At 41.5% G+C, this 21,765-nt stretch overlaps 1 protein-coding gene across 2 annotated transcripts in view; it reads right to left on the reverse strand.

Moving 5' to 3' along the window:
* LOC112251177 (rho guanine nucleotide exchange factor 18) overlaps positions 1-21,765 on the reverse strand; it is a 68,473-nt gene that overhangs the window by 38,094 nt on the left and 8,614 nt on the right. The window contains exon 1 of one of the 2 annotated variants that reach the window (XM_024421988.2): positions 7,887-7,953. The exons of the other annotated variant lie outside the window; for it this stretch is intronic. Within the exon in view, the coding sequence (XP_024277756.2) occupies positions 7,887-7,944 (58 nt within the window). The 5' untranslated portion in view covers positions 7,945-7,953. Of the gene's footprint in view, positions 1-7,886; positions 7,954-21,765 lie in introns of those variants that run through there. 2 annotated transcript variants of the gene reach the window in all.

Below are 21,765 nucleotides of genomic sequence, written 5' to 3' on the forward strand. Positions count from 1 at the left end.
TATCTTGGCAAAGGAGAAATGCTCATCAGAAGTGCATCCTCATTCTGAAGGCATACAGTGCATTCAGAAAGAATTCAGACCACCTTCTGGACCAACGTTCTTCTCCCCAGATTGCTCTGTTTGGCCAGACGGCCAGCTCTAGGAGAGTTTTGATGGTTCCAAACTTCTTCCATTTAAGAATGATGGTGGTCACTGTGTTCTTGGGGACCTTCAATACTGTATAAATGTTTTGGTACCATTCCCTAGATATGTGCCTCGACACAATCCTGTCTCGGAGCTCTACGGGCAATTCTTTCGACCTCCTGGCTTGGGTTTTGCTCTGTCAACTGTGGTATCTTATGTAGACAGGTGTGCTTTTCCAAATCATGTCCAATCAATTTAATTTACCACAAGACCCTAGAAACATCTCAAGGATGATCAATGGAAACAGGATGTACCTGAGCTCAATTTCGAATCTAATAGCAAAGGGTCTGAATAGTCATGTAAATAAGGTATGTTTTTTTTTCTTCTGAAAAACTGTTTTCGCTTTGTCATTATGGGGTATTGTGTGTGTAGATTGATGAGGAAAAAATGTATTTAATACATATTAGCATAAGGATATAACATAACAAAATGTGGAAAAGGGGAAGGGGTCTGAATACTTTCCGAATGCACTGAATATGTGAAGAAATTATATTAACTTGTGCTCATCTAAGGACTTCTCCTCTAGATGTTGCATCATGAGTAGGGTTGCACATTTTGGGGAATATTCAGAGGTGGAAACTTTCTGTGAGAATTAACAGAAATATGGGAATTAACAGGAATATATGGGAATTACCAGAAATATATGCAAATTAATATTACCATTTAAATGTAGATGTTTTTTGCATTGGATATATTTACCATATCATAGGGAGACAGAAACATAAACCTTTTACCTTATCATAAGTAGACATAATTGCAAATTATTAAATCCTTCCAAGAGAAATAAAAAATAAAAAAATTGTTATGAATTGAACTTTAAATAAATTAGTTGACTCTTCACATGGGATGATTTCACTGAACACCAAAAGACAGGGAATATTGAATGATCCCCAATGATCCATCGCATTTCCCAAAAACGTTTTCAACATACATCTGTAAAATGATAGTTTGCAGCAATAGTGAAGTGGGCAGGGCAGTACGGATTTCTTCTCTTCTATCTGCAAGCGGTCTGAACATCAGACAGGATGACATTGTGTCCCTCAATCCGTGCAATGGCAACCTGCTATAGGTTTCAGGAGTTTCAGGCTGCTTACCACTCTCTCTCAAAAAACATCAACCAGGAGGAATCTCTTTATGGGGCTGTCCATATTGGCCGACTGTAATATGGGCATTTCTTGGAGAGACTCATTCTCCTCCAGGACACTGTCAAACGTGATGACAACACCACCCCAATGGGTGTTGCTGGGCAGTTTCAATGTGGTGCTCTTATTCTTCTCACTTTGCTTGGTGAGGTAGATTGCTGGTATAACTTGATGATCCTTCATATACCTAACCATTGCCTTGGCTCTCTTGTAGTGTATCCATTGTTTTCAGTGCCATGATGTCCTTGATGAGCATATTCAATGCATGAGCAGCACAGCCAATGGGTGTGATGTGAGGGTAGGACTCCTCCACTTTAGACCAAGCAACCTTCATGTTCGCAGCATTGTCTGTCACCATTGCAAATACCTTCTGTGGTCCAAGGTCATTGATGACTGCCTTCAGCTCATCTGCAATGTAGAGACCGGTGTGTCTGTTGTCCCTTGTGTCTGTGCTCTTGTAGAATACTGCTTGAGGGGTGGAGATGATGTAGTTAATTATTCCTTGCCCACAAACATTCGACCACCCATCAGCGATGATTGCAATACAATCTGCTTTCTCTATGATTTGCTTGACCTTCATTTGAACTCTGTTGAACTCTGCATCCATCAAATTAGTAGATAAAGCATATCATGTTGGAAGGATGTATGCTGGGTGAAGAATATTCAGAAATCTCTTCCAATACACATTGCCTGTGAGCATCAGAGGTGAACCAGTTGCATACACAGCTCGAGTAAGACATTTCTCTGACTACGTTCCTCCATTGAGTCAAAAAAGCTTCTGATTCCAGGAGGACCATGAGCTGTTGCTATCGATAAGGTGCCTGATTCATAATTTTCACCTCGAATAGAAGTAGAGGGACTTCTGTCAGAGGTTTCTTGTTGCAAGCGCTGAGGGAACTTTATGCACTTTGCCAGATAATTCTGCATCTTTTTTTGCATTCTTCACATATGGTTTGGCAGAGTATTTTTAAATGTACACAGCTTTTCATTCTACATTAGCTGCAGTGAAATGTCTTCACATATCAGATAGTGCCCGTGACATTTTCCTATAAAGATTATTTTTAAAAATGAGTAAAAAAATAACAAATACAATTCCATGTACAGATAAATAGTCAAGTAGTTAGATTAAACAACTCCTTTGTAAGATAAATGTTTTAAAATTAAACATGTATGGAAACAGGTGAATTAACACTCTTCAGTTAGCAGGTTCAAGCAAACTAAAACCCACAGGGTAGCACAAACTAACTATCAAAAAGTGTTAACAAGCCTACTTTGCTGTAGGCTACTATTTCCTAGTTAACAAAAAAACATGTATGTCATATAAAATATATTCACCCCACCCAGTATTGTAATCAAAACTTACCAGAAAGCATGTAGTCCTTGGCTCAGATAGTGTAGTAGTGTGGGCTCAATAGCATCTCATTAGTGTGCAAGATCTTGAGAATCAGCTGTACAAGTGATGGAAGAGTGCACTGCACATGTGATGGAAGAATGCACTGTGCATGCAGAGGGTTGCAATTCCATTGAATTGGGGATAGCTGAACCAAAATATGCCCCAATACCTAGAATTGCCTTGTGTATCCCACAAAAAGGGTCACTGTTATAAGCAAACCTTTTGATGAATTAAAGCAAAATTAACTTCCCAAATTCCAGAAATTTACTGGAAGATTTCCGACCCTTTGCAACCCTAATTATGAGTGAATAAAACTATTTCAAATTTTTTTTTTACAGCAACTTGAAAAAGTGTGGCGGTAATGAGAAACATGTCCACAGACACTGTGCTTTCACGTAATAAATATTATAGTTTAATGTAAACTTCAACTAGCATTCCATTTTTATGATTTATGGACAAACTACAGAAACAACAACACAACAAAGGTTGTGTCATTTAAACTAGACACTGAGGCAGCAGTGATAGCTATCCCAACTAGGCTGTATAGCTATAGCAGAGATGGCCCTTTGCTCTCTACAAACAAAAAACTGTACGGGCCCAGTAATAAGATATTACCAGTGGTAGGGCAGTTGGTGATTAAACTGGAGAGTAAAGACAAAAGTGTCATCCAGCCTGTCTTCGTCATTGACTCTCTAGCCAGACTGTTGCTGGGGCTGCCAGCAATTGAAGCATTGCAACTCATTGAAAGAGTGAGCGAACTGGAGGACCCAGGTGAAGTTTTCAAAAATAAATTCCCAAAAGTGTTTTCTGGTCTAGGAAGGATAGAAGGTGACTACAAAATACACCTGAAAGAGGATGCTGTCCCCTATGCCCTTACCACCCCCTGCCGTGTGCCTATCCCTTTATTGGCCAGAGTAAAGGAAGAGTTGGGGAGGATGGAAGAAATTGGGGCGGTGTCTAAAATAGAGAGTCCCACAGACTGGTGTGCAGGGATGGTAGTGGTCCCAAAAGCCAATGGGGACATAAGGATCTGTGTGGACATGACTAACTTGAATGAGGCACTCTGCAGAGAGAGACACCTCTTACCATCAGTGGAGCAGTGGACAAGTCTTCACAAAGCATTATCCTTTGGGCTAGGGGCGGTCCTCACACAGATGCAGGACAACATGGAGTGGCATCGAATAGCATACATCTCCCGAAGCTAATCCGACACAGAGCAAAGGTATGCTCAAGTGGAGAAGGAGGCATTGGCTATCACATGGGCATGTGAAAGGCTCAGCCAATACCTTATTGGCATGCAGTTTACAGCAGAGACTGACCACAAACCACTGTTGGCTCTGTTAGGGACAAAAGCACTGGACGACTTGCCTCCCAGAGTTCTGCGCTTCCGCCTCAGATTACTGAGGTTCACCTACAAGATGGTGTATGTGCCAGCGAAGGCACTGATCACAGCAGATGCACTCTCCAGGGCCCCAATTAAACATCCATTATCAGAGGAGGAGCAATGTCTAGAGGGTGAGGTACAGGTGTCCATTAATGCAATAAGGGACAGCCTACCTGCATCTCAGACCAAACTGCAGCAGATTGCAGAGGAGCAACAACGAGACCACATCTGCCGACAGATAGTGCAGCAGTGCAAAAAGGGATGGCCCAGGCAGGAGGAACTGCCTCAGCTGCTGAAGCCCTATTGGGTGCACCAAAGTGACTTCTACTGTAATGGAGACCTTCTCATGAAAGGACAACGGATAGTTAGCCCAGAGACTCTACAACCAGAAATGCTAGACAGAGTGCACGAGTGTCACATGCAGACTGAGGGCTCAACAGTCGGTGTGGTGGCTTGGTCTGAGTACTCAGATTGCCAAGATGGTGGCCCAGTGTGAGGTCTGTACAAAATGTCAACCTTGTCATCCGAAGCCAATGATGGCAACGGAGCTGCCAAAATGGCCATGGCAAAGGGCAGGGGCAGATATGTTCTATTGGAAAAATAACACATCTGCTAGTGGTAGATTACTATTCAAGATACATTGAAATAGCAAAGACACCCATAACCACATCAGCTGGTGTTATCAATGGATTAAAGTCAATATTTTCCTGGCAAGGGGTCGCTGAGGTCCTGGTTACAGATAACGCTCCCCAGTTCTCTGCAAGCTCCTTTTCTGCTTTTGTCGCAGAATACACACATGACCAGTAGCCCCTACCATGCACAGAGTAATGGTGAGGCAGAGAGAGCTGTGAAAACAGTCAAGGGACTGCTGAAAAAATAACAAGGATCCATACAGGGCTCTGTTAGCTTACAGAGTTACACCACTGCATCGTGGGCCGTCGCCTGCCGAGCTCCTGATGGGCAGGAGGCTGCGTTCCCCATTGTCTGTCTCGCCGGCTCAGCTTAAACCCCGATGGCCTAACAGGAAGGCCTTCGCTGAGAGGGACAAATGGCTGAAACAAACCCAGACTGGAGACTTTAATCGGATACACCGTGCTACGGCGAGGCCAGAGCTGACTGAAGGTCAATGTGTGTGGATTACAAACTCAAAGACACCAGCAATAGTGCTTAGGAAAGCGGATGCCCCACGCTCTTATGTGGTGGACACAGGCTCAGAAGAGGTACGAAGGAACAAAACACACCTCAGAGATCTTCCAGATCTACCAGCCACACAGACTGAGGCCACAGAAAATGCACAAAAAGAGGGTGAAGGAAAGAGAATGCTCACAGAGTCACAAGTGCGCCCAAAAAGGGATGAGTGGCTGAAATACTATGTTACGTGAAGAGAAAACATACTGTTAGGGACCATACCCAGCAAAAAGAGACTGTACCTATAAGTTAATGTTCATACTGTGTGATTTAATGCTTTCATACTGTTTCAGGATGTGAAGTAGCATGTTAGAGAATAATACTGGTTTCCAAATTGCATTTCAGTTATGCTTCAGTGGTTATGCATGTTGAGTTCTTGTTCATGGGAGAGGGGAAGATGTAGTAGGATGTCCCTTGGGGGTATCCGTACCTATGTATGACATGCGAGGGTTAGGTTAGTAAACATGCTGGAGCTAGAACCTCGTTGCTGTGTGTCCTTATTTTAGATAATACTACAAAACACTGCACCATAAACTATGCATCTTAGTCATCAGAATGATTGTGGATTGTTGCAGATGCATCATGGTTTTCTAACTCAATTTGCTACGGCCATTGTTAAAATTGGTTTCATGAGAATCACCCATCTACCACACTGCTGCTAACATCAACCCTCATCCACCAGACTGCTGCTACTGAGGATGAGCAGTGTAGCGTCAACCCTCATCCACCAGACTGCTGCTACTGAGGATGAGCAGTGTAGCGTCAACCCTCATCCAACAGTCAACAAGTCTGAGTGACAAGATTTGTCTACATATTTTGCCATATCCACATAAACACAAAACAGAAATCGGAAAGTAAAGTATGGAGCCTTTTTTCTGTTGGGGAGTTAAAGGATAACTTTACTTTTGATAATTAGTCCACTGTTAATATGGTCTCAGAAGGTTGTGCATGTCAGCAGCAACATTTAAAGGGTCAATCTGCAGTTGGTAGATCCATTTATGGTCTTATAAATTAATGATATGTACCCATTGATTCTTGGGTAATATATGAGTGTAGTTCAAATGTCTCAACCCATCAAGCACCCAAAATATAAGCTTGTTTTACGGAAATGTTTATACACAAAGTAAATCTAAACAAACACTGTATAGCCTCAAAACATGCTTAAAACTATAATTTTTATATCATGGATGGTCAGTCCTTGCATCCATAGCTCTGTCTATGAGTTTGAGAACGGTTACATTTCTCCAGTTCCTTCCCTCACCTTTTTACCAAAGCAGTGGCGTGGAGTTGGCTTTGTTAGTGTCTCTACTGCTGATTGCCCCTTTAAGATAAAGCACTTTCAGTAAAAAGCTAAAGTGTGATGCAAAACACATCATCACACTTGTGCTCCATCTTGAAAATGTAACTGCTGACATGCACACTTTTAACTTTTAAGGACCATATCAACCGAGGCCAAATACTAATTTAAAAAAAACACCAAAAATATATAGTCTTTAATAAAGTGATCCTTTAAGGGACAAAAAAAAGAAAACATTTCAACTCATCAACTAAACATGATAACTAAATGTGTAACTGTCATGCAATATTTCATGGGAGGTCCTTCCAAACAAAAAGGAGTAAACAACAACACTTGCCCTGTGGCAACTAGAAGGTTCCAGGTTTAATGGGAATGGTCTAATATACTGTAGATGCCTGGTTCCCTGGAGACGTGATCTTCACTTCCTTATCACCTCTAGAGACTGTCGGCTTGCTTGCTTGCTCATTGGTCACACACATACACCTTCGCTATCTCACTCTCACAAACTGTGGCTTGTATTTTCCTCACTTTGCAGGTAGAAAAAAAACTCACACATTAGCTATGTTTCCATCCAATTGGCGACAGATTTTCATTCAATGTTAAAAAATCTGCACAAAAACAATACGCGCATTTTCACACCTGAGATGTCTTTCCATCAAATTGACTTCTTGCGGACAAAATGCTGTGCGTGATAAAAGTAGAGCACATAAAAAAAATGTGCGATATAATCCCATGCAGAGAATATAAAATACAAGTTAAATGGGTTTCTATCGCATTCAACTCGACAGATGATTTTGTCACAAAAAAATGTAACTTTATAGTGATGTGCCCACTCAAATTGGCACGTGACCTCCAGCCAACAGCTCGCAGATACAGAGCGGGTATAGACTACATGATGAGATTATTTTGGTGAAAAGAGCAAGTATTTTTTATTTGTCAAACGGCAGCCAAGCATCGATTATCATTTCACCAGAATAAGACCCTCAATATTTATTGGAAAGGTTTATCAAGCTCATGACTTTGCACTTTCGCCACCCTGTGAAGTTCATGATAACATGTTTCATCTCTAGCCTAATAAACTGCATGCTTTCCCCGAGTTGTAGTGCGAGGACCACACAACATAGTTAGGTTCGATAATGAATTTTAAAGACAAAAAGATCCCACCTTGTCTGGCGTATTTTGTTTTGTCAACATTTGGTAAGTTTACAGACAAATTAGCTGTTTCCATCAGGCCTGTCATGACATGCACTTTACTCGCACAATAAGGTTGGATGGAAACCTGGTTTGTGTCCCAATTACCTTGACCATCTTCCTCTCTCTGCCTCCTTCCGGGGTTTAAGAAGGTTGGTGCGGGCATTGAAGAAAACACCAGAGCCTTCCACTGCACAGAGAGAAGATTTTTAAAGTGCTAATATGATCTAGACCTATTAATAAATGTTACCTTTATTTTACCAGAGATTCTTTTTCAACAATAATTAACACCGGTAACTTGCCTATGTAGTCTGAACGTTTAACCTAATGACTCCAGAACCAATACAATTTAATCAGAATTCCTTCTGGGGTTTAGTGATTTACTGTTTTCCTCCATTTCTTTAAAAGTTTCTGTTTTAAGGTTCTTCCGACAAGGATTCAAGAACTCCCACTTTTGTAATCTCGAATATGAAGGAAAACTTGAAGCTTTATTAACTTTTACTTAAGCGGAAAAAGCCCCTGCCTGGCTGCCTGTCATTAGCAATCATCATAACAACCTTGGCACTCCACTAATCCACCTCCCACTGGAGCCTGGATGAGGAGCTGCAGGACACCTTTAATTTGACTCTCAGGGACCAGTAACATCCTTATCCACTCCTTCTTTACTCCATCTATTTTCCTTCTTCCTTGTCCATCTCCTCTCTTCCTTCTTACCCTATTTTCCTCCTTGTTGTTGTCACCCCTGATTCCTCCTTCATCACTTACTACCCTGTCCCTTTCCTCCTCTCCCTGGCATCCATAGACAAAAACAGGGATCGGCTTGACTGACCAATCACAGGGCAGCATGGTGGAGGTAAGCAAACAGAGGCTAACTGTCTGCATCCCAACCAGTATAAGACATGTCCTGGAGACCACACATTTGCCATGTCGAGGAGAAGAGATAATGGGGAGATGGGGAAGAGGGGGCTGAAGGCTTTGATGTCCCATTTAGATCACACTTGACAGGCTATATAAGGACTGAAGTAAAGATAGAGACAGCGGAGGGTATGGAATAAGACCATGAGATAGAGATCATGTTGATGGGTTTCTCTGTCTATTAAAGATGGAAAATCTACATTATGTGTGTTGTCATTCCAGTGTTTCACCAGTGAAGGTCAAAGTGTGTGTGTCAGTTTTGCACACCTAGGTTAGGAGAGGTGGTTGCAGAGGTCCAATGCAGATAATCTTTCTATCAGGAGAAAAACATGGGATTATCTAACAGTGGAAAAAACTGACCAGGATAAATTGGAGAGAGAGAGAACATTTTTACTGATTGCAAAGCACATGACATTGGCCAAATCAGTTCAATAATTGTCTCTAGTCTAGACACATTGTTTTATTGGTTAGAAGTGCTCTGTGACTCTGTAGAGTGAGCATGCATGCGGGAAGAGATCATTAGAACACATACCGTGGGGAATAGCACAAGGAAGCTGTAATTGGCGCCCATTCAAATAACCTGGTATAAGAAGTGGATATTTGTCTAATCGGTCATAATTTATGTGTTCTAACAAGCCCACAATGTGGTTACTAAAATCTGGATTTTATAGATTTGTCTGTTTTTGCTGCATAATATTTAGAAGTGGTCCTTTTTCGGGTTTAGATTTTGTTTTTGTTAACCTCTAACTCCCATTCGGATAAGATGGTAGCATAGCTAGCCAGAAATTGGTGTTGGAAGTTAAGTGTAATGCAGTTGATTGGTGAAGATGACATGAACATCTATTGGGGATGACATCCATATAAGCATTATACTCAAAAAATGTTTATCCCAACATAGTGTAAAATACCCTGACTACACCGTTCGCTTCAAGTGCGCTTCGTGTTGCAAAATACATTTAGAAATCTGTTATTCAATTATTGCACCCACACTGCTCACGCGCGTCAACGAGCGTCTGCGTTGCCAAGAGCTAAAATAGAAGTCCTTTCTATTTCTGACACAGATCGCGCTGCAAGTCCTGCCTCTCCCATCTCCTCATTGGTTTATAGAAGCAGGTACCCACATGCCATCTCCTCATTGGTTATACCCATGTGGGTGTTTGAAAGACGAACTGTGTTGCCTGTTGTCGTGGTAATACTATAAAAGTTTAAATGCCAATCACAATATAAATTCAAAGATGAAAAAGCCTGGATGGAGAGATGACTAGAAATGATTCAGTTGACCGACCGTTTTATGTGTGGATTAATTGTCGGAGTAGAGGACCTTGTGCATTTCAGGTAAAATAACAACCTACTGTTTATATCACAGGACAAATTAGCTAGAAACAGCAAGCTAGCTAAATAGGACAAATTAGCTAGCAAGTGCAAGATAACTAGCTAAATTGCCATAAATGTTTAATGCTTTTCGACCTGTCCCCAAATTAATATAATTGGTTCAGAGTTTGTTTTGATATTGTAACCTGCGTGTCGTGATTGCGTTTTTTTGTGGGGGGATAAAATAAATGTATGCACGATGGCGCACGCGGGCAGCTGGTTTGGGTTCCGTGTAGTCAGCTATAGTTAACTATCGAGATTCAAAACACAACATGGGCCGACTTAAGGGAAATATAAGCCTAGGCAACAGTACCACCTGACATGATAAGATACCAACACCTTGTTAACGTCTGCGTGACTCCTGCGTTACGTGTCTGACTGACAACACAAGCCAATTCTAGATTTAACTTTGGATTGGAGATGTTTGATGTGAGTCAGGAAGAAGAGTTTACAGTCTAACCAGACACCTAGGTATTTGTAGATGTCCACATATTCTACGTCAGAACCGTCCAGAGTAGTGATGCTGGACGGGCAGGCAGGTGCAGGCAACGATCATTTGAAGAGCATCCATTTAGTTTTACTTGTATTTAAGAGCAGTTTGAGGCCACGGAAGGAGAGTTGTATGGCATTGAAGCTCGTCTGGAGGGTTGTTAACACATTGTCCAAAGAAGGGCCAGAAGTATACAGAATTGTGTCGTCTGCGTAGAGGTGGATCAGAGACTCATCAGCAGCAAGAGCGACATCATTGATGTATACAGAGAAGAGAGTCGGCCCAACAATTGAACCCTGTTGCACCCCCATAGAGACTGCCAGAGGCCAACAGGCCCTCCGATTTGACACACTGAACTTAATCAGAGAAGTAGTTGGTGAACCAGGCGAGGCAATCATTTGAGAAACCATGGCTATCGAGTCTGCCGATGAGGATGTGGTGATTGACAGAGTCGAAAGCCTTGGCCAGGTCGATGAATATGGAATGGAAGTACTGTACAGAGGTAGTTTTGTGCAAACAAAAATCAGGGGTTAAATATGTGTCCTGAGCTTTCTTATATCTCCTCTAGATATACGACAGACACTTAAAAACCTTGTTCCTTGTGATTATTTTTTTTACTGTCTTATTTGCCATTTATGAATGTATTACTCAATGTGTTTCTATGGGCGATAGTAGTAAAGGACAAATTCTAGATTTTCTCAAATTATATATATATATATAAATATATATATATATATATATATATATATATATATACACCTAAAGGGTTCTTAAAATTCTAAATCAAATAGCTAATTGATCCATGGTATGACCAGCTTAAAACAATTCCATATGTTAGCTTAGTAAAACCCACAAATTCTTAGAGTGAGGTTTTTAATGTAAAGTGAAATAACTTGAATTACTATGTAGTTACAATGTAACAACATTTTTGCACAATATAGGCTAACCAGGAGAAATTAGGAGACATGACAATATTAAAACTAAGGAAATAGGCTAAGGTCCACAATGCATAATTTCTTTCATAGGCTTTCCTCAGCTGCAGCCTAAATTCTCTCAACTCGTCACCTTGGTATTGTTTGCTCAATTTCACTACTTGTGGCCTAAAATATTTGTAATTTAAATTAAATCTGTGAGCCTCCCGAGTGGTGCAGCGGTCTAAGGCGCTGCGTCGCTGTGCTAGAGGCGTCACTACAGACCCAGGCTGTGTCACAGCAGGCCGCAACCAGGAGACCCATGAGGCGATGCACAATTGGCCCAGCGTAGTGCGGGTTAGGCCAGCCGGGATGTCCTATGCCAATCGCGCTCTAGCGACTCCTATGGCGTGACGGGCACGCTGACTTCGGTAGCTAGTTGTAAGGTGTTTCCTCCCACACATTGGTGCAGTTGGCTTCCGGGTTAAGCAAGCAGTTTGTCAAGAAGCAGTACGGCTTGGAAGGGCCGTGTTTCGGAGGACGCATGGCTCTTGACCTTCGCCTCTTCCGAGTCTGTACAGTTGCAGCGATGGGACAAGACTGTAACTATGAAAAAGGGGTAAAAAGTCTAAAATATATATATATATATATACACATCAGTTTAGAATTATTCCAATTTAAAATCTGCAACTTTAGAACATTTAAAACTTTATTAGAGTAGTTTGAAAAATACTCTTCATAACATTCATTTGTTTGAATGTTTTTATGATATTTCAGTTAGTGGGATTAAATCAAAAATCAAATCAAATTTATTTATATAGCCCTTCGTACATCAGCTGATATCTCAAAGTGCTGTACAGAAACCCAGCCTAAAACCCCCAACAGCAAGCAATGCAGGTGTAGAAGCACGGTGGCTAGGAAAAACTCCCTAGAAAGGCCAAAACCTAGGAAGAAACCTAGAGAGGAACCAGGCTATGTGGGGTGGCCAGTCCTCTTCTGGCTGTGCTGGGTGGAGATTATAACAGAACATGGCCAAGATGTTCAAATGTTCATAAATGACCAGCATGGTCGTATAATAATAAGGCAGAACAGTTGAAACTGGAGCAGCAGCACGGTCAGATGGACTGGGGACAGCAAGGAGTCATCATGTCAGGTAGTCCTGGGGCATGGTCCTAGGGCTCAGGTCCTCCGAGAGAGAGAAAGAAAGAGAGAATTAGAGAGAGCATATGTGGGGTGGCCAGTCCTCTTCTGGCTGTGCCGGGTGGAGATTTTAACAGAACATGACCAAGATGTTCAGGATTATACTTTTGGTTGTTTGGTTCGCAATGACAAGAAATAATTTCAGATTTATAATGCTTTGCTCAGGTTAAAATTTCTCATTAGATTTTTATATGTTACTTTTGTTTCTTTTATCTCTCATTATTACCTTAAGCTCCCATGTTTTTGGGTCATTCAAAAACAACTTCAAACTTACTGAGCGGCAGGAGAAATCTAGCATCTGTCGCACTGTAAGAATGGCTTAATAGGCCAATACTCATATCAAATGTAGAGATAATAGAAAATCTGGGCTTCTGTAACAATAAGACACCGGAGTGTCCGCTATAAAAACAGACTTTGGCTATTGGCCCAGATAATCTGACATTCAAGAGAAAAAATGTATTTATGATCGGATATTTTGCGCTGCTTTGGTGAGACTAGCTCAGTCTCCATTGTTCTCTTGCTTTGTGTAAATATAACATGTTTGTTTAAATAGGCTATAGAAAATTGGAATATAGGCATTTTACTCAGAATGTCAACCATGCATTGCCCTGCTGTGTGCTGCCTTCTCCAATTCTGATCAGAGTAATTGTTTGATAGTGATCTTTTACTTGTCTATTCGAAAAACTGAAATCTACATTGTTTGTCAGACTATATTTATTTATCTTTACTTTTTTTTGTTGACGAGCCTTACTCTCTTGCCCTGATTAGGTATATCCATTTTAGTTAGGTTTACATTACAATTACAATATTTAACAACCAACTCTGTTATTACAAAGTTGTTACAAAGGATATACATGTATTTACAATGTACTTACCTACAAACAAGTAATTTAATGTAAGTGAAATAACTATTGACTATGGGGGCCTCCCGGGTGGCGCAGCGGTCTAAGTTTACTATAGATCCTGGTTCGATACCGGGCTGTGTCGCAGCCGGCCACGACCGGAAGACCCATGAGGCGACACACAATTGGTCCAGCATCTTCTTGGTTTGGGCAGGGTTTGGCCGGCCGGGATGTCCATGTCCCATCGTGCTCTAGCGACTCCTGTGGCGGGCCGGGTGCATGCACGCTGACACGGTCACCAGGTGTACAGTGTTTCCTCCGACATATTGGTGCGGCTGGCTTCCGGGTTAAGCGTGCATTGTGTCAAAAATCAGTTTGCCTCTCCCGAGTCCGTACTGGAGTTGCAGCGATGGGACTGTAACTACCAATTGGATATGAATTGGGGAGAAAAATAAATATTGAATTACTATGTAGTTACAATGTAAAAACCTTTGCAGTCAATAGGCAAAGTAAGGAGACAGGAGAACATTGTTCAGTTTGACTTTTCTTTAATGGATTTAAGAAAGATTCATATTCAATTAATAATTTCAGACTCTTAGCTAACATTCCTCCCATACATTAATTTGCGAGCTAGCTACCTAGCAAGCAGCTAGCTAAGCCCTGGAACAATGTCAATATGTTTTCCAACTCGGTCAATAAACGTTACAAAATTGTAACGTTAACATAACTGCAGGAAAGCAGTGCATGGCAGGCAGGGGCAAAGGATGTGGTCTACCGATGTCCTCGCTAGCTAGTGGTGTAGTCCCCACCGCCCGTCTGTGTACCGGAGTCCTAGCTTAAAAATGTAACGTAAACTCACTCACTTTTATACATCGCCTTGGTCCGTACAATTGACCTTATTTTAGCGCCCCAAAAACGTAATAGTTACAGATCAACTGTAATGTCAATACCATTGTAAAGCACACTTTCTCCCCTTTGCAACAAAATAAATTACATGACCTAAACGCTGCCCGTTTCTGCATGATTCAAGCAGGCAATGAGCCCCGTCGGGTCTTTTTAAAAATGGTGGGTGGAGAAGTGAAACTAATGCGTGATAGTGAGAAGGAGAGATGTTGTGTGGGAAATTGCTTCTTTTTTTTTACTCGATCTGTCCAACTTATCACCTTATCGCCTCTAAAATGTAAATAAAACACTATAAAGAGTTTATATAACGTGTGATTACATACCTATTTGGAGGTTTGTGTCGAATTTGAAATCGGGTTTTTAGGACGGTGCTAAAGTGATCTTCAGAAGTAAACAGTTTTTTTAAGAGTCGTGATCGCTTGCAGTGACGACGCAAAATATGACTAGGTGTCCCCCCTTACCCTCGTCACTGTCCATTTCTTGTTTTTAAACGATGAGAGAAGTGCTACACCTGGTGGAGAGAAGTGCTACACCAGGTGGAGAGAGATTGTAAGAGGCCATTTATCTACTTCCCCAGAGTCAGATGAACTCGTGGATACCATTTCTATGTCTCTGCATGCAGTTTGAAGGAAGGTAGCCTGGCGGGTAGGTGCGTTGGGCCAGTAACCGAAAGATTACTGGCCCATAGGTTGCTGGATCGAATCCTGAGCTGACAAGGTAAAAATCTGTCATTCTGCTCCTGAGCAAGGTAGTTAACCCACTGTTCCCCAGGCGCCGAAGACGTGAATGTCGATTAAGGCAGCCCCCGCACCTCTCTGATTCAGTGGGGTTGGGTTAAATGCGGAAGACACATTTCAGTTGAATGTATTCAGTAGTACAACTGACTAGGTTTGCCCCTTTCCTGGGTAAGTACATTGTAAATACATGTTTATTCTTTGTAATAACATAGTTGGTTGTTAAAGGTTGTTTTATTGTAAGTACAATGCAACTAAAAGGGTTATACCTAAAACTCTGTCTCCTAACTTCTTGTTAGCCTATTTCTGCAAAATTGTTGTTACATTGTAAGTACATAGTAATTCAAGTTATTTTACTATACATTAATTTGACTTATGTTGCTTGCTCCTAAGCCTGTACATTACAGTTACAAGCAATGTAACTGATTGAAGTTCACTCAACTTTCGAGAGCAGTAATCACAGCAGTAATCACCAACCAGTCGGCATCACTAGTCAATTACCAAACATTTCTGTAAAAAACCCAACGAATTATGCCTTGTGTTCCTATTTTTTTTATTTTTTTGTCTCGGGCAGTTGACAGTAGGTGCACCCAATTCAGCTGCCTTGCGCGCCGGGTAGGCGAGAACTGTTGCCATTTTGAACCATTTAATTTGCCTGAATGTACAACGTCTGCCTCAAGTACACCTCGGATGGCTCAGATTACGGTGTCTGCAGTAATGTAGCAGGCATAAAAGAAAGCTACAGCAAAATTGGTACCGTGAGATTTACAAATGTTTAAAACCATGGCTAGAGAGAGACTGTCAACAAATACAGCAAAGAGCATGTTTAAGTTCTTACTCAGCACTGTCAACACTTTGTATTCAACACTTTTGTAAGCCGTAAAATTCTTGCATTCTTACTATTTCCACTCAGCGCTACAACAAGCAGTGCAGCAGTAATGAATGAGTAGGAAAGTGTATTTTATAAGCTTGCTTTGTTTGTTGTTATTATTAGCGGCTTGGGTCCTTCTTAATATAGAGGAATATTTCACTTTCTCTCTTCATAGGATTAACAACATGAATTTGTGGATGAGGCAGAAGTAATGCGGTGCGACTCAAGTTTCCAAAATCAACTGGAAAACGGTGTCCCTTATTGGTCAATGTCAGTGGAGGAAAGGGAAAGAGTAGGGATGTTGAGAGGCGGACCCCCAGTCTGCTGCTCCCTCCGCTGAGACTGACCATCAGATGCAGGCACCATGAGCCCAGAAAAATAAGATAAAAAGCTAATTATTTAAATGTATGCTCAGTCAGCTGTGACTCACAAATATTGAAAAATATATTTTTTAAATGGCCCGAACAACAATGCATTGGCAGGGCAATTCAAGCAAAGCCAATACGCAGTGATAATGTATTGGGCCTATAGCTGACTACTGTACTGTTTTTAATTGGTTAATGTTGCATAGGCTTGCATTTTTCCTATGTAAAAAATATATATGAGCGGTAGATCTCAGCTTGCATTTGGACTCAGACAGTGATCTTGACCCAGAATGTGTAGAGTTTTTCCTATTTAACACAATCAACGTTTCCTTTTACTGTGGCAATTGTGAACACAATATTAGCCACTTTCAATGCAACATACCGAAACAAAAACGAACTATTCAATTTTGTTTTAGGCAGAACGCATCGAAGTAGGATTCTATTACATCTGTGCCATTTACTTTGAACTGGACTGTGTTTACAGCATGAGCGGTCATACGTAGATGCATTTGTTTTGAGATCAACAAGAGAGCTGCATGTAGCCACGGGCACATTTTGTTCATATCCTTTGCTTGTTAGTGAGTTCTTAGCCCAGTTATAGATCATGTGTAGTCAGCAATAGAGGAGTGATTGCTTCCTACAAGGGCACAAAATGTGTACATTTCAAGGCATCTTTGAAAGGCGAGTCAGGTAAAGAGTTTTTTTTGTCTTAAAGGGGCAGTGTTTTTTGAGACAGGCTTGAATAAGCTATGTAGACAATAGGAAGAGGGTAGCATAATTGTCTGATTCTCTGCAATAAATGGTCAAAATCAAATCAAATCAAATCAAATCATGTGAATGGTATGTGAATAATAATGCTTTTTTATTTTGTATAATGTTTTTTTTGCATCAAACAACGCAACAACATTTTCAGCCACCTCCTTGTCTGAAGGAGGTAATGTCAAGCCCTGTATGTTTTTTTTCTTCAAAAGTCTCATGGAATGTAGGCCTACATTGAACACCACACACTGACTGCTACTGTAGGCTGAATGATCAAACTATTTCCATGTTAAAATGACATGGGATGCATTTTCTCCATTGTTTTTTTTATGGTAGGCCACTCTGGTAGGCCTACATTATGATTAAATAGCCACAGTTGCCTACATGGCCACTGTTAAAACTGTAACTTAAAGCTGTACAGCCTCAGTGTTCACAGTAAATGCGCGCTGGAAGTTGCACAGAATTTTCACAACGTTCAAGTTTGCACTTGGCAGACTTGCAATTTGCTCAGTGCCAATTTTTGGGGGAGGGAACATTGGTTACAGGTGTATCCTTTGTAACAACATTTTAGTTCCATAACATCGGATTCAATATACACCCTTTGGGCCGGGTTATAACGTGTAAATAAACTACTGAAAACAACCTGTAGTTAATAGCAAGGTGTGCCTTGTTACAATTGTTGTTACCAAGTCCTAGCCTATTTACATAATTAGATTGAGATCAATCCTGGGATTACCTGTGGATTTGACGGTAGTGGTACCATGCAGTTACATGTAACAAGGTCACAATTTGTTTGCCGTTTTTAATGTGGTAATTCACAGGTGACTTTCAAACATAATTAAGTTATAGTGGAACAAGAAAATGTAATAACATTAATAATTAAACATGATGAATAAACTTCAGAAAATGGCTGTATAATTACCGTCCTTATTCCAAATGTGTAATAACTGATACTGCTAAACCCTATTACCATGTAATTACACAGTAACGCCTGTTACTACAGTTATTACTGTGTAGTTACATAGTAATAGGGGAAACTTAATGTAAAGTGTTACCAAACAATCTGAAAATAGAGTTGAACATCTACTGGACAGCACTGGAGTAACACTGAAGTAACCTATGGGCAGTCTTGGGGACAAAAGACACCATGCCGACCAGTGGTTAAAAGCAGAGGGTGGCCGTCCTATATATCTTCTTATGGCTGGGGGCAGTATTGAGTAGCTTGGATGAATAAAGTGCCCAGAGTAAACTGCCTGCTACTCAGGCCCAGTTGCTAATATATGCACATTATAGATATGGATAGAAAACACTCTGAAGTTTCTAAAACTGTTTGAATGATGTCTGAGTATAACATTAAAAAATCCAACCAGGAAGTGGGAAATCTGAGGTTTGTAGTTTTTCAAGTCATTTCCTATCGAATAAACAGTGTCTATGGGGTCATATTGCACTTCCTAAGGCTTCCACTAGATGTCAACATTCTTTAGAACCTTGTTTGAGGCTTCTACTGTGAAGGAGGGGGGAATGAGAGCTGCATGAGTCAGGGCTCTGCCAGAGTGGCATGAGCTGATCACGCGCGCTCACGTGAGAGCAACCTGCATTCCATCGCATTTCTACAGACAAAGGAATTCTCTGGTTGGAACATTATTGTTTGACATGTTTCTACAAACTGTAATATAACTTTTCATCTGAATTTTTGCCTGGACTTGCCCGCGCCTCGTGAGTTTGGATTGTGTACTAAACAAAAAGGAGGTTTTTGGACATAAATTATGGACTTTATCGAACAAATCAAACATTTATTGTGGAACTGGGATTCCTGAGAGTGCATTCTGATGAAGATCATCAAAGGTAAGTGAATATTTATAATGATATTTCTGACTTCTGTTGACTCCACAACATGGCGGATATCTGTATGGCTTGTTTTGTTGTCTGAGCACTGTACTCATATTATTGCATGGTGTGCTTTTTCAGTAAAGCTTTTTTGAAATCTGACACAGCAGTTGCATTAAGGAGAATTGTCTAAAGTTCCATGCATAACACTTGTATTTTCATCAACATTTATGATGAGTATTTCTGTAAATTGATGTGGCTCTCTGCAAAAATCACTGGATGTTTTGGAAGCAAAACATTACTGAACATAACGCACCAATGTAAACTTGGATATAAATTTGAACATTATTGAACAAAACATACATGTATTGTGTAACATGAAGTCCTATGAAGATCAAAGGTTAGTGATTAATTTTATCTATATTTCTGCTTTTTGTGACTCCTCTTTGGCTGGAAAAATGGCTGTGCTCTTCTGTGACTAGGTGCAGACCTAACATAATCGTTTGGTGTGCTTTCGTCGTTTGAAATCGGGCACTGTGGTGGGATAAACAACAAGTTTATCATTAAAATTGTGTAAAATACTTGTATGTTTGAGGAATTTTAATTATGAGATTTCTGTTATTTTGAATTTGGCGCCCTTTCACTGGCTGTTGTCATATCGATATCTTAGCCATTAGAAGATATCATACTGAAAGTGCCCTCTGGGCACAGTGGAAAGCGTGCTTCCAGAACGGAACCTTGGCCCCCTGATTGAGACAGGTAACCAAACCAACCATGTTAATCTTGGCATTCTCTTCACTTAAAAGTTCCTTTATAAAGCTAGCAAGCCCACCTAAACATGTAGGCTGGAAATCAAATGAACAACTAAGGCTGGGCTCCTGATCTATCGTTTTTAAATAACCCTTCATTATGGCGAACCCCATGGGTTTAGACCAAATGCAAGGTTTCACATTTTGGAGCCTAGGCTTATGGATAGGGAAAAAAACAAGACTCTTCACCTGATGTCGATGTATGCAGCCGAGTGGAGAGGAAGGCTGGTGGTGAATAAACAAGATTAATAAAGAGAGTGATTAGAGAAGAGAGAGGCCTAGATAGATAGAGGTAAACAACCAAGCTTAATGCAGCCATTAGTGAGGCACAGGCTTTGCACCCTGTGGGAGCTCTCAACACTAGTGAGCTCTTCCTGTGCATTAGACTAGGTAGCAAATGTACGTGTGTGTCACGCCCTATATATTAAGCAGCACACACCAAATGGTTGTCGTTTGCGTTATTCTTCAGGTTAGTGGGAGTGCTCACAGAAAACTAGGGTTTATGTTCATGTTGACATGCTGCAAACACCTGGGGTGCATTCGGCATGCTATGTAGACCGAACATGCCTCTGACATTTAGAATAAGGAATCACGTCAGGTTTATTTCAGCCATTTCTATCTACAACGCTCAACATCGTTTGGCTACTGAACTTGGCCCTTGAGTTTCCATAGCTAGGTGTGACAGGAGAGACAGTGAGGACTTGTGCAGTGCAGAATCATCATAATCAAAACAGTCGCTTTGTGAGGTGTAAAGGTTCACATTTAGCCATTGTTATGTAAATGCAGGCTGGAAATTACTTGTGGTCTGGCTTTGGCCCCAAGTGAGAGCAGGCCTGCCAGTGCCATGGCCCTGTGAGACACTGGTGCTGGCCCGCATAGATGAGCTCTCTCTCTAACTAGCCCAGGACAGGAGAGGAGGTGGAAGAAGACAAGATAAAAACAAAGGAAAATAAAACTGGCTCCTAAGCCTAGTGAAATAATCTTCACACAATACTTCGTCACCCTAGGCCAGGCCTCGTCGGTCGTCACACAAAAATGTGTCCAAATGTCGCCCTCCAAGCTCAGGACCCTGGGACTGACACCTCCCTCTGCAACTGGATCCTGCACTTCCTGACACATGAGCCACGCTGACCCTCAAAACGGCGGCCCCTCAGAGATGCATGCTTAGTCACCTCCTGTTCACCCACGACTGTGTGGCCGTGCTCAACTCCAACCCTATCATTAAGTTTGCTGACGACGGTGGTAGGCCTGATCACCGACGAGGAGACAGCCTATAGGGAGGTCAGTTTCCCTCAACGTCAGCAAGAAAGGAGCTGATCGTGGAGTACAGGAAACGGAGGGCCGAGCACGCCCCCATCCACATCTGTAGTGGAGCAGGTTGAGAGCTTCAAGTTCGTCAGTGTCCACATCACTAAGGAATTAACATGATGAACACACATCAACACAGTCGTGAATAATGCACGACAATGCCTCTTCCCCCTTCAGGAGGCTGAAAAGATTTGGCATGGCCCCTCAGATCGTCAACAAGTTATACAGCTGCACCTGAGAGCATCTTGACTGGATGCAACACTGCTTGGTATGGCAACTGCTTGGAATTCGACCACAAGGTGCAACCGAAAGTAGTGCGTACGGCCCATTACATCACTGGAGCTGAGCGCCCTGCCATCCAGGACGTCTATACCAGGCGGTGTCAGAGGAAGGCCCTAACAGCCACCCAAGTCATAAACTGTTCTCTCTGCTACCGCACAGCAAGTGGTACCGTCCTTATTATAAAACGCCACATGGAACCATTTCAATGAGTTACAGTTCATATAAGGAAATCAGTCAATTCAAATAAATTCATTGGGCCCTAATCTATAGATTTCACATGATTGGGTAGGTGTGCAGTCAGGGTGGGCCTGGGGGGCATAGGCCCACCCACTTGGGAGCCAGGCCCAGCCAATCAGAATTGGGTTTTTTTTCCCCAGAAAAGGGTTTTATTACAGACAGA

The sequence above is a fragment of the Oncorhynchus tshawytscha genome, linkage group LG01 (assembly GCF_018296145.1).
Source record: "Oncorhynchus tshawytscha isolate Ot180627B linkage group LG01, Otsh_v2.0, whole genome shotgun sequence".
NCBI lineage: Eukaryota > Metazoa > Chordata > Actinopteri > Salmoniformes > Salmonidae > Oncorhynchus > Oncorhynchus tshawytscha.